Source organism: Aegilops tauschii, chromosome 3, assembly GCF_002575655.3.
Source record: "Aegilops tauschii subsp. strangulata cultivar AL8/78 chromosome 3, Aet v6.0, whole genome shotgun sequence".
Classification (NCBI taxonomy): domain Eukaryota; kingdom Viridiplantae; phylum Streptophyta; class Magnoliopsida; order Poales; family Poaceae; genus Aegilops; species Aegilops tauschii.
The window spans coordinates 27,405,400-27,417,883 of NC_053037.3; the positions used below are offsets into that span (position 1 = coordinate 27,405,400).

At 47.1% G+C, this 12,484-nt stretch overlaps 2 protein-coding genes and 1 non-coding gene across 6 annotated transcripts; 1 reads left to right on the forward strand and 2 right to left on the reverse strand.

The window, feature by feature from the left end:
- The first annotated feature begins 505 nt into the window (after positions 1-505).
- Positions 506-5,698, forward strand: LOC109777225 (myosin-17). Of its 3 annotated transcripts, none has more exons than XM_045234582.2 (20): positions 506-895; positions 974-1,276; positions 1,370-1,543; positions 1,645-1,886; positions 1,961-2,080; positions 2,161-2,382; positions 2,523-2,662; positions 2,766-2,883; positions 2,960-3,037; positions 3,121-3,177; positions 3,261-3,422; positions 3,512-3,655; positions 3,750-3,953; positions 4,037-4,174; positions 4,257-4,327; positions 4,429-4,528; positions 4,607-4,720; positions 4,821-4,901; positions 5,002-5,096; positions 5,217-5,698. In XM_045234582.2, exons 3-20 carry the CDS (start codon positions 1,441-1,443, stop codon positions 5,326-5,328), a joined length of 2,301 nt encoding a protein of 766 aa, XP_045090517.1. In that variant the 5' UTR covers positions 506-895; positions 974-1,276; positions 1,370-1,440; the 3' UTR covers positions 5,329-5,698. The 3 variants fall into 3 exon arrangements, with proteins under 3 accessions (XP_045090517.1, XP_020191454.1, XP_020191455.1); XM_020335865.4 differs by having other exon boundaries at positions 1,004-1,276; XM_020335866.4 differs by having other exon boundaries at positions 619-895; positions 1,004-1,276; positions 1,416-1,543.
- Positions 5,699-7,764: 2,066 nt separating this feature from the next.
- Positions 7,765-7,867, reverse strand: LOC120962157 (U6 spliceosomal RNA). Its single transcript, XR_005753008.1, has one exon. It is a non-coding gene; the product is annotated as a U6 spliceosomal RNA (small nuclear RNA).
- A 1,036-nt stretch (positions 7,868-8,903) lies between these two features.
- Positions 8,904-12,168, reverse strand: LOC109777226 (uncharacterized). Of its 2 annotated transcripts, none has more exons than XM_020335868.4 (7): positions 11,731-12,168; positions 10,801-10,970; positions 10,585-10,722; positions 9,832-9,933; positions 9,694-9,764; positions 9,531-9,598; positions 8,904-9,425 (listed from the first exon to the last, which is right to left on the reverse strand). In XM_020335868.4, exons 2-7 carry the CDS (start codon positions 10,966-10,968, stop codon positions 9,178-9,180), a joined length of 795 nt encoding a protein of 264 aa, XP_020191457.1. In that variant the 5' UTR covers positions 10,969-10,970; positions 11,731-12,168; the 3' UTR covers positions 8,904-9,177. The 2 variants fall into 2 exon arrangements, with proteins under 2 accessions (XP_020191457.1, XP_020191456.1); XM_020335867.4 differs by having other exon boundaries at positions 10,801-10,977; positions 11,731-12,090.
- Positions 12,169-12,484: the final 316 nt, after the last annotated feature.

Here is a 12,484-nt window from a genome sequence, read left to right on the forward strand (position 1 = left end):
AACTCATAAGTAGCATTAAATAGATCCAAAGCATGATGAGTAACACCCTGGTCTCTACATACCTAAGATGCACACAGCCAAACGTCGAAACTCTGACAAAAAAGACATATCGGGAACAATAGAGTCATATAGGACCGACAGCACCTATGGCGAAGAAGGTGGTGCTCTGATCCGGAAATTATATATGCTGTCATCCATGTTAGATAAAATCTCCATGGCTGCTCGCTTCAATTGCATACACATTATCTTGAATAGGGGTTGATACTCCATTTCGTGTATGAAAAACAAGATGGAAAATGACATCTTTAATCCCCACCACCTGAGCACATAGCGGCGCCGGCAGCACACCGGATCGAGGCGAGCGGCAGCACTAGTGGCGGGCGGCACGACGGATACCAAAACTTTGGCAAAATTCTTCCTACGTATGGTTCTTTGGGACAAGAAGGAGAAGCTTCTGCTTCCATTGTATGCTAAATAAAATAATCAGAATGTGGATTTCGCCGTCGGCGCGCGCCACGCAAGCCTGGAGCTTCCTTTCTCCCATGGGAATGTGGATGTCCATGACATTTTCTTTTCGCCTTCCGCCTTTTTCCATTGGAGCAATAATGCTTTGAGGTGGTTGCCCAGCAAGCAAAATCCTACGCTGCTGCTGTGCTGCCTGCTCCTCTGCTTGCCCCGAACGCAGGCCCGCGCACAGGGGTCAACCCAGCGAGCCGGCCACCCTGCTGTGCTCCCCTGCCAGGCTGCGACTGCTCCGCTCCGATTTCGATCCGCCGCCAGCCGAGCCGTCGCCGGCCGGACGGAGCCACCGCCGGACCGCCCTGACGCCCGCGGCCTGCCTGCCCGGTCCGCTCTGGCGCTCGGCCGCTGAGCCCGCCACCTTCTTCCGAGAGAGGTACCCCACCACCCTGATCCCCCCGCCATGGCTGCTCTGCATCTCCGATTTAGACGAACCTACATCGAATTTGACTAGATTTTCGGTACCAATTCTGAATTTGTCCAGACCCGGCAGCTCCTCGCGTCCCTGACGCTCCTTGGCTCCACCGCAGTCTGGAACCAGAGATTTTCTCTGCCCCTTTCTCCCTTAATAAAAAAATGTTTTGAGGTGGCACGTCATTGTTCCATCGTGAAGAGAAAGTCAGGGTCAGGACAAGGGAAGGGAAAGTAGCCACCTGAGCTGGGAGAGGCTGGCAGGATGCAGCTGCCAGCCGCTGCAAGACGGTGCGATCTCTGCTCATGAGATCGAGCATCGCATCGCATCTCATCTCACACGCTGGTAAGCCAGCAAGCAGGCATCACCGATCATGTTTTCATGCTCACCTCACCTACCTGCCCGTCGATCGTGTAACTCTGTCTGTTGACCGCCCAGATCTCACACCCATGTGTCCATGATCCGCCCGCAACTTCTTGATCAGAAGAAGAAGAAACCTCATCGAGATCATGGACGGAGACCGGAGGAGGGAGCTGGCCGCGATCGCCCGGCCAGCGCGCGCGCAGGACAGCCCGGCGCGGCGTCTCATCGCCTGGCTGCAACTTCTCTTCAGTGAGTCATCCATCGATCTCAGACCGTTCTTGATCGATCGATTGCCGCCGTCGATCGAGCTCGCTCGTGACCCGTTTCGATCCTTGGTCTGTGTTTCGCAGAGGCGTTTGTTCAGAGGCATAGCTGGCTGGCAAGGTGGCAGGTGGCGGGGCGCCCGGCGTTGCTGCTCCTCTTGGCCTTCTTGGTCCAGAAGAACCTGCGCCGCTCCTACCTGTCATGGCACAAGTCGCGGCTGCAGCGGCGCGCCGCCGCGGCCGTCACCGTGCAGGCAGCCTTCCGGGCCATGGCGGCTCGCCGCGACCTCCTTCTCCGGCGGCGGACCAGAGCAGCTCTGTACATCCAGGTAACAAATTAACATGATGAATACACGATGCAGTCAACTATCACAGTTCTCTTACAATGATCATTTCGTAAAAGGCGCAATGGCGCGCGCGCAGGGCGCTGTGGAGCTATCTGGAGATGAAGAGGGCCTCGGTGATCTGCCAGTGCGCTTGGAGGCAGAGCATTGCAAGGAGGCAGCTCGGCAAGCTCAGGCTGGTCATGCCCTGACTCCCCTCATCTTCCACTCCTCGTCGCTTGAGTGGTGGTTGGTCATCTGAATTTGCTGAAATGTGCAGGCCAACGTCGAGAGGGAGAGGCTTGATGAGCTCTGCAGGCTGCATGAGATGGTGGATGTGCTGCAGCAGGCGGTCGAGGACGCGGAGGTGAGGGTCATCGCCGAACGGGAGGCGGCGGTCAAGGCGATAGCGGAGGCGCCTCCGGTGATCAAGGAGACTGTGGTGTGGGTGGAGGATGCTGACAAGGTTAACTCGTGGAACGCCGAAGTCGACCGACTCAAGGTGATCTCTCATGCCAATGCTCCATCCAGAGATTGCACAATGTGCTATGGTTCAGTCATATGAATCTCTGATCTGTGGTCAGTCCAGATAAATACAGAGACTAACGTGCTCTTGCTCTTTAAAAAAAAAATCTGCTGCAGGGGTTGCTGGGAGCAGAAATGCAGGCCACCATTGACGCCAAGAAGGCCCTGGCAAAGGCTGAACTGAGGAATGAAAAACTGGCTAGGTTGCTTGGAGTGCAGGAGATTAAGAACAAAACGCTGCAAGATTCCGTCAAAAGGTTGCAATTTTTGTTCTCACATTTACCATGTTGCACAATGCATGTTAGCTTTCCTGTGAGTTAACAATCACGAAATCGGATATTTTGCACGGTTGTTGAACAGGATGGAGGAGAAAGCTTCCGACCTTGAAGCGGAAAACAGGATGCTTAGACAGGCCGTTGCATCGATCCCTTCGGTCAAGTCACCATCTAGTGAAAACCACAGAGCACATGATCTTCAGGTACGTATAATCAAAAAGCATTCTATCTATAATCATGATCATCGGTATACTAAAACATATTTGTGCATGTTGACAGGCAACTCCATTGAATGAGAAAACAACAAATGGTGCCATTAAGCCTATGATAGTGGACAGGAACGGCGATATTCACGACGTATGTATGGTCCTACAGTTAGGTTGATCAATGTTTTTAGTGGGATGCGTTGCTAATTTGACCCTGTGGGATCTCTTAACTAGGATGACAATGCTGAACTGCCTGCCTCAAATGATGCTGAAGCTGAGAAGCAGCAGCAGGTAGGATTCAGGTTCTGAACTCTTGGATAAGCTTGGAACACCACCGCAATTTATGACATTTCTAATTGCTTCTGAAAATCTAGGAGCTGCTGATCAAGTGCATATCTGAAGATCTGGGATTCTCGACCGGAAGGCCTATCGCTGCATACCTCATCTATCGCTGCCTGGTCCACTGGAGATCATTTGAAGAGGACAGAACCACAGTTTTTGACCGCATTATTCAGAAGATAAGTGCTGCAATTGAGGTACGTGACATTGACAATGGTACACATAACTGGCGCTTCTTATGGACATAAGAAATATGGAGACATGATGTTTTGTCTTCTCCTGCAAGGCGCGGGACAGCAATGAAAAATTAGCATATTGGCTATCCAATTCATGCACACTGCTGCTGCTTCTCCAAAGGACACTGAAAACCAGTGGTTCAGCTGCTTCGGCGCGTCAGAGGCGAAGAACATCGTCACTCAACTCACCAAAGGTAATCATGTCGTAGAACTTCTCAGCTTCATCGTTGGCTGGTGTTATCAATGAACTTGGAATTATGTACTTAATGTCGAGTTGGAAAATTCCAGGAAAACCAAGCTCCTGGTCACCCTGAGCGTTCAGTTTCCGATGGGCGGTTGGTCGGTGCCCTGACTGACATTTCCCAGGTTGAAGCCAAGTACCCAGCTCTTGCTTTCAAGCAACAGCTCACGGCATTGCTGGAGAAGGTCTATGGAGTGATCAGGCACGACCTCAAGAAGGAGCTGTCGTCTCTGCTTGGGCTGTGCATTCAGGTAAGCACTGCACGTCTGCTAATTCTCATTAGTATTTGATGGAAGATCAAAGACTAAGTGATGAAATTAAATACCTTCTCTAGGCACCGAGAACATTCGTCGTCAGCCCCAGAGGAACAGGCTCTCAAGGAACAGACATGGCACAACAAGCCTCCATGGCACATTGGCAGAGCATTATCAAGATCCTGACGAATTCCCTCAACGTTTTAAAATCAAATTACGTATGCACCCGAGCTATATCACTGGCTACCGTTGCTATTCGAAACACGTCTCATTTCACATTCTTTTGTGTCGCGTTTGCAGGTGCCTCCATTCCTGATCTGCAAGTTATTCACCCAAGTATTTTCATTCATCAATGTGCAACTATTTAACAGGTTCGTGCAGCATCTGTACTGCTACTCTTCATTCATGTATGTCAAAACTAGTGCCATGAACAGATTAACTGAAATGATATATATTTTTGGGTCAATTGCAGTCTCCTGCTACGGCGCGAGTGCTGCTCATTCAGTAATGGGGAGTATGTCAAAGCAGGGCTGGATGAGCTGGAGCATTGGTGCCATTGGCTAACGGAAGAGGTGACAACATTTCTCCCCCATTGTTTCACTAGAGATCTCACAGGAAGCAGCTGGTAACCAACCTTCGTCTGTAAACAGTATGCAGGTTCATCCTGGGATGAACTGAAGCATATTCGACAGGCGGTCACGCTCTTAATACTCGAAGAGAAGCACAGCAAGTCGCTCAAAGAGATCACTGACGATTTCTGCCCGGTAAGTCTGGACCTTAGTGATCCTTGCTGCTTTCTTAATCATAATCATCCTTCTCATTTCATTAACTTTCTTGGATACTACGTCTCTGCCCTGCAAATAGGCACTCAGCATGCAGCAGCTATACCGGATCAGCACGATGTACTGCGACGACAAGTTCGGAACCTTGGGCATCCCATCAGATGTAAGCTACTCCAACACACACACGATCTTGACATGAATATGCAGGTTGCATCTCTTATCATTCCTCTGGAGTGGATAATAATGATCCGTTGACACCGCAGGTCGTTGCGAGCATGCGAGCCAAGATGATCGGAGGATCGAGCAGCCCATCGGTGCAAGACGACATCAACTCTTTCCTCCTGGATGACGATTTCAGGTTCCAAGCAAAGCATCACCCTCCCCCTTCTTTTCTGTTCACTTCACTAGCCCTGTTTGGAATGCTAGAATCTGCTTTCCTCATTCGTTCGGAAAAATCGCCGTTTATCTCTTGATGCAGCATACCGTTCTCCGTGGACGACATCGCCAGGCTGATGGTGCACGTGGACATAGCAGACATGGATCTGCCGCCGCTGATCCAGGAGAAGAATGGCTCCCCGTTTGAAGCATGATCGGTTCTGGTGATGTACATACATAGCGCGTGATATATATACATACATACCACAGTTTTGGCTTGGTTTTTTGGGTACATAAAAATCTGTTTTCTTTCCCTTTTCTGGCTGGTTTTTTGTTTTGGTTTTTGTTTTCCTTGTCTTGGATTTTGAGTGGTTCTTGGTTGCGTTTGCATGTGCCGACCGACTTGTACAAAAGTGAGTTGTATATGTAATGTAACTATATGTACATCCAGGAAACAAGGGAAGAGATTTTGGGTTTTGATGATGGTTGAGGAGGCTGATGCTTCCAAGCCAAGCATAACCCTTCTGTGCTGCATATGTATATATACAGTGGTCAGGGTATTGGAGTGGTGATGTTTTTCCATCACGGCCGTGTTTTTTTTTACCCTCGCCGTTTGAGCATGTGTCACTTGAGGCTGAGACTATCATTGCTTCCTAACCCTGACAATGTGATCGATGTCGAACCGGTCATCGCATAGATAAGTAGTCATGACCCCCCACAAAGAAAGAAAAAAGGATTAGTGACCATCATGATAACATGGGACAGACATGTGACACATAAGGGCCATCGAAAAACATCAGGGCAGAGTGCCACGCACCAGATGTGTGGAACTTATCATTTTGGAAGGAAAAAAAGGTTAAGCAGGACAAGTAATCAATGCCAGGGGCTTGGATGGAAAAGAGAAGCAAACAGTAAGAAAAGGGCATAGCCACATATAATAAGCTAAAAAAAATAAGTTGCATCCTTTTGATTGGGCCGCCGGCCCCTTCTCTTTGTAATTGCAATTCCATCGGGTGTCCCCAAAGGGACGACAAAGATGCAAGAGCTACCATTATAAACCAGTACAAATCCCCGTCGCTTGGCGATGTGGTACTAAACTGGAGTTCGCCGCTGTCTCAAGGTAATCTGCAGTAGTAGCCATGAGCAGTGGCGGAGGTGGGTCATGCCCCCCCCCCCCCCCCCACCCAAAAAAAAAACAAAATGTACATATTTTCTTTACACTAGTGCAATGTTTGTCTATCATACTAATTTTGGCATTTGCGTGTGCCGACTTGTACAAAAGTAAGGTGTATATGATAACTATATATACATGCAGGAAAACAAGGAAAGAGATTTTGGGTTTTGATGGTCGTTGAGGAGCTTGATGCTTGCAAGCCAAGCATACCTTGCTGTGTTGCATATGTGTACATTGCCATGTGTGTTGTGGTCAAGGTATTGAAGTGGTAATGCTAGTTTTTCCATTACAACCGGGTTTTTTTTTCCTTGCCGTTTGAGCATATGTGACTTGAGGCTCACGATGGGTACAGGCTGACCTAGACCTAGCCTTGGACTCGGCCCGCTTGACCCCAAGGTCAATTTGAGAGGCCACTGGTCGACCCATACAAAGAATTGTCGGTGGCCTCATTGGCTCGATGGTTATTTCGGCTTGACCAAAATCCTTGTTTTACATTGCCTTGTGGACAAACGAGATGTTAAAATTAGTCACGGTTTAATAAAATCTGACTAAATTAAGAATTAATAAGATTTATGAAACGTGGTTAATAGAAAAAATCAAGCCGCCTGCTTATGATTTTGTACATGTGCATCTTGCCGAAATATATCAACACAATTTTTTTTTTCATATACGCGAGCGTTCGTCGGAAATTATATGACAGACTGCGTCGCAAAATTGGGATGTGATCGATGTAGAAGGGGTCAGCGCATAGATATGTGGTCAGGATCCACTCGCAAAAAACAAAAACAAAAAAAAGGATGAGCGATCATGATAACAGGGAACTCACAAGCACTCATTGGGTTGGCCAGAGGAGAGTTGTGGCAGTGGTGTAACAATAATGCAGATGAAGAATCGAAATTGATATGCACATGACACCGTATGCTCGATGCGCAGCCGACACAAACTCTGCATCGTGCGATAGCCTAGCATCAACTTTACAAGCGGCCTGATGGAAACAACGGGTCAGTATCGTGTCAAAAGTGTCAAGCTCTATAGCAATGCTCATGACGAATAGCGACACTCGTGTCATCTGTCACAATACGTGCAGCTTTTAGTAATTATTAATGTGCTCCACGCAACCACACGGAAATAGAGAAAGATGAAAATCTATGCTGAACTGGTTTAAGAAAAGGCAAGGGGGAGTATCAGTAAACGAACAAACAGGGAGAAAGCACAACAATATAGCAGAACTTTTTTGAGGGAAAAGAAATCAACACAGACCAGGGGCATATGTGAAATATGACCCAACAGGAAGTCAGGCACCGAAATGAAAAAGAAAAGGTTTAATGGCCAACTAATCAACGCCAGGGGCATGAACAGAAAGGAGAAGAAAAGAGTGGAAGGTCCCGCTTACAAAGAAAAGGGCACAACCGCATAAGCAAAAAGTTCCCAGGGGCGTATCTGTAAGGAACTCAGGGACCGGCGAGCGAAATTTCGAAAAAATTTGGACCATTTCTCGATTTGTGCGTGTCATCCTTGCGCAGGGGCCATGCTAATCTTCTCTGTATCGTTCCAATTTTATCGGATGTCCCCGAAGGGACGAGAGGGATGGAAGAGCTGCGCTTATAAACCGGTTCGAGGCTCTGTCGCTAGGCGATGTGGTACTAATCTGGAGTTCGCCGCTGTCTCCCTGTCCCGCGAGCCGCAGGAACCGCGGGGTGGCACAAATGGGCTAGTGGGCCGCGACTGCGTGCAGGGTGGTTCTTCCTCTGACGGCCCAACTTGGAAGCGAACTGGCACATACATATCACACCAGGCCCAGTTCTCAAAAAGAAAAATATCAGACCAGGCCCTAGGCTAGTAGTGGCAGGTTATTCTAAAAAAAATAGTAGTGACATATTTCTCGACCCAAAAAAATGTATATTGCTGCAGCCGCAGATAGAATGTCACTCTTGATCTGATATGCATTATGAATTCATGATATTACTCCTAATCTCGAACACTTCTTAATACTTCATCTGTTTCTAGTTTATAAGGTGCACACGTTTATGAGAATCAAGTTTGACCATGAATTTTACAAAGGAAATGCGTGTTATGTGTAACCAAAATTATACCACTTAATTCATATATTCGAAAGTGCTACTGTCGCAAAAAAAATTCATTTTTTAAAAGCAGTTTTCAATGTAATTTGAAGTCATGCATGATTCACCTTATAAACTATGGAATGGAATAACTATATAAGAAAATCACAAAAAACTGCTAAGTTTAAAAAACTGTTGAAAATATCATGGAATTGGAGAAAATATCATGTAAACTTAGCCTTGTCAATTTTGCATTACAAAAATAATGTAATTTGAAGTCATGCATGATTCACCTTATTTGAATTTTGTGCAAAAATCACATGATGGATTTCCACGCAACGCGCGTTCCAGCAATTCTAGACCTCTGGTTGAGGCTCTCTCCCTTTGACAAGTTGGATGTATACAACATCATTATGTTCTTTCTATCTTCATAGCACTTTTAGTCTGAACTGACGAATAGACATGTATCATGTTTCAGCTGCAAGTCGACTGTCAAATGTTCTCTCTTCTTTATACAACTGCAGCCACATTTGCTGCTTCCCCGAAAACATAATGCTGCAGTTGAAATTACACAGAATCCATTAAACCTTTGGAGTTTTCCCCTTGCAAATGGCATTACATTCCACGACGAATCAGAGCATAATGCTCACGAGAAGACAGATTCAATCGTTTGCTCTTTAATTAGCCTATATGGTACAACATAACCTCGGGTAATGCTTGCTTTATCCTACCAACACCTACAAAACTGCCTGGCAAGGCATGTTGTAATCACTCTCATACACTGTAGTCTTACAGTAGTAACCTAGGGCGGCAAAAAAGGTAATGCAAGCTTAGTTCTCATCATCCCCATCAATGCTGGAGAGCATGCTCTTCAATACCTCATAGGTCATGAAGGCGATTCCAACGCTAGGAACAACCTTCAGGTACTCCGGGACTATGCCTCGGTAGAAGCCACGAGGACCTTCCTTTTGAAGGATTTGGCGGATGGTTCCAGTTATGCTTGATTTTTCGATTTGTGATGTCCCAGCCGCCCCGTGTAGTTGCATACGTCGCTTTACAAGATCAAGAGGAAATGTAGCTGCAATATTGAATGCACCATTTACCAACAGTGATTGGAAATACATGATTTGAGTCATGTAAGATATACAACAATTAAGGTGATTAGGTATCAAAGGCCACTTACCTGTCGACGCTGCAATACCAGATAGACTCCCAGAAAACAAGCTCACAACGGCATTGGAATCATTCGGCCTGATACATATAAGCCCACAGCCATCAGATTGAATCCGACATAATAGAAATGGAAGCCAATGGAATATTCAGCAAAGCTAAATAATGATGTTCACCTTTCCATTTGCCAATGAGACCTCAAGGATTCATATACATAAAAGCTGATTGCTATACCCGGTCCAACTCCCTGTAACTCGTAAAAGTTACTGGCAAGTCAACTCAAAAACCATTCTTAGTAGAAGCATGCGGCTTACCAATAACGTGGCCCCAAGGCCTTTATACAATCCTCTCCCACTCTCTTCTCTACAAATTGTGGACAACGTATGAAAGATGCCCTTGTAATACCTGGTGGTTTTCTGCAGAAAATTAGACAGGGCAAAGTTAGCTTACCAAATGATGTTCCTTTGGTCTGTAAAAGCTGCATTGCATGAAAGTTGAACCTAAGGATGTTGTAGGTTCTAACTGGAAGTTGGATTGGTTGATTGGTTAAGTGTTATTCACAAAAAGAAGACAGACATCATTGGTTAAGTTGAATATAAGGCCCAAGGCCTTTATACAATCCTCTGCCACTCTCTTCTCTATAAATTGCAGAGATCGTATGAAAGATATCCTGGTAATACCTAGTGGTTTTCTGCGGAAAATTAGGAAGGACAAAAAAGGACAGACCCAGTGCTAGAAGCTCCCACACCAGGTGGGGTCTAGGGAAGGATTATACGAGGCAAGCCTTACCCCTGCACAGTGCAATGCAGAGAGGCTGCATCGAACCCAGGACCTCTTGGCACAAGTGGGGAATACTTCACCACTGCGCCAGGCGGCCTGTCCTTCTGGAAAATTAGAAAGCACAAAACGAATTAATTAGTTAGCTAGCTTGCTATAAATCATGTTCCTTTGGTCTATAAAGCTGCATTGTGTGAAAATGGAATCTAAGGATGCCCTAACTTCTAACTGGAAGTTAGATTGGTTGATTGATTGGTTAATTGTTATTCACAGAAAGAAGAAAAGTGTACCTGTGTTGCCAAACGAGTTCTAACAACATCCAACGGGTAAGTTACAGATGCAGCAGTCACTCCCGCTAGACCACCACCAAGTAAACGTACGACACTAACATAATTTGGGTCATCCAGGCCAGGCACCATTCCGAGAAGCTGCAATCGTCATTCAAAAATCATCAAACTATAACAAAAATGCATAAAGTCATGAACACACTGAAACTTAGTGCTGACCTTTTTATATCGCTCATAAGAATAGAAGCTCATGGCAGAATAAGGTAATCGGTGTACAATGGTGACAAGATTGCCTTTCCAAAATGCCCCAAACCCTTCTTCTCGAACAATCCGCGAAGCCTCGTGCCATATACTACACTTCCTTAGAGCTGCAGCATCTGAATGCATACCTGCCACCTGTCGGATCAGTATGTCACAAGCTCGTATAACACACTTTATCATAAACATATGGGTTATGTGACCCAAAAATAATACCGTTGGGTTCATATTCAAGAACAATTCCACGAGACTGCAATTTTGTAGCTATGAACAGCGTATAATACAAAAAAAATTCACAGCCAAGGTTTAACTTGGGACCATGATTGGACACTAAATAAGCAGAGTGTTGTAAATGAACAACAATAATTGTTCATAACTGTCAACCAGGGATATGGTTTGCGGCAATCAGTTAAAAGCAAGGGAAGAATCTATATGTCGCATTCAGGGAACTCAGTTGATATTATCAGCATCCAATTTCCTTTTGTAGCCTATACATGTGAAGCCAGAAGAAGCACACCGGCACCCCGAGAAAGAAGGAAATTATTCCTTCACGCTCAGATAACCACATAAGTTGCTACAATCCCAGCGTTTTCCCCATGCTTTTCGCCCCCCAATTCCTTGGATGTCAGGGCACGCGGAATCCCACACATTCAAAGGGGGGTTGCTTTCTGGTCAAATCATATCCTAGACACAGAATCTCGCAAAATCGACAGGATTACTCTAATTAGTCCCGCCGGTGCTTCGCGTGCTCTGAAATCCCGCCTCGGGCCACGAATTCGCAGGTGCGGAAGCAAGATGCTACCCTCCCCTGTCCCCTCCGAGCTCCCAATCCGTCCGTGCACACGAGAAGGCCGGAGACAAAAGAGGGGGTGTGGGGGAAGCCTTTTATACCTGGAAGAGGATGGTGAGGCGGGCGAGGGGCGCGGTGCAGGTCTTGCTGACGACGCCGGCGAAGCCCCCGGCGGCGAGGTGCGCGGCGGTGCCGATGTGGCGCTGCTGCTGCTCCTGGCGGGGGGAGGCCGACACGGCGCCGCGGCCGTCGAGGGCCACGCCGCCCACCCGCGCCTCCGTCTGCATCGGCGGGTTCGGCGGGGAGGATGGGTGGGACGGTGGGGATTGCGGCTAGGGTTGGGTCGCTCGCGGGGGCGGTGCGGTGTGGATGGCGGACGGACGCGTGCGTGCGTGCGTGCGTCCGCGCTCGGAGTTCGAAAGCGGCGACGGTGCGTGCGTGCGTGCTGCGTAGCCCGCTCCGCCTCCTCACGTTTATTGTTTTTTTAGTACTCCAGCTAGGCGCTGGCCATAGTTTTTCCTTGTGAGATTTTCTTTCGTTTCTTGGGGCCGGGGCCAGGGCTCTTTCTTTTCCTTATATTTTGGTCTCCGGGTATTCTTTTTAACAGGTACAGACCCTAGCGCTTATAGGCGTCTCGTAGTCGATAAAAATGTCTTCTCCACTGAATGTGCATCGCCAAATTTTTTGAAGTAAATTCAGGATATATGCAAGCACAGGACTTAAATTCTGATGGGCTGAGAATATCACTGTCCTCCTAACCATCCAACTACATGTTAATTCGTGCCTTCGGGTATTTTTTGACCTTACCTGTTGTGCTCATGTATATTTTCTACTTATTTATAGTGGTGAGTTATA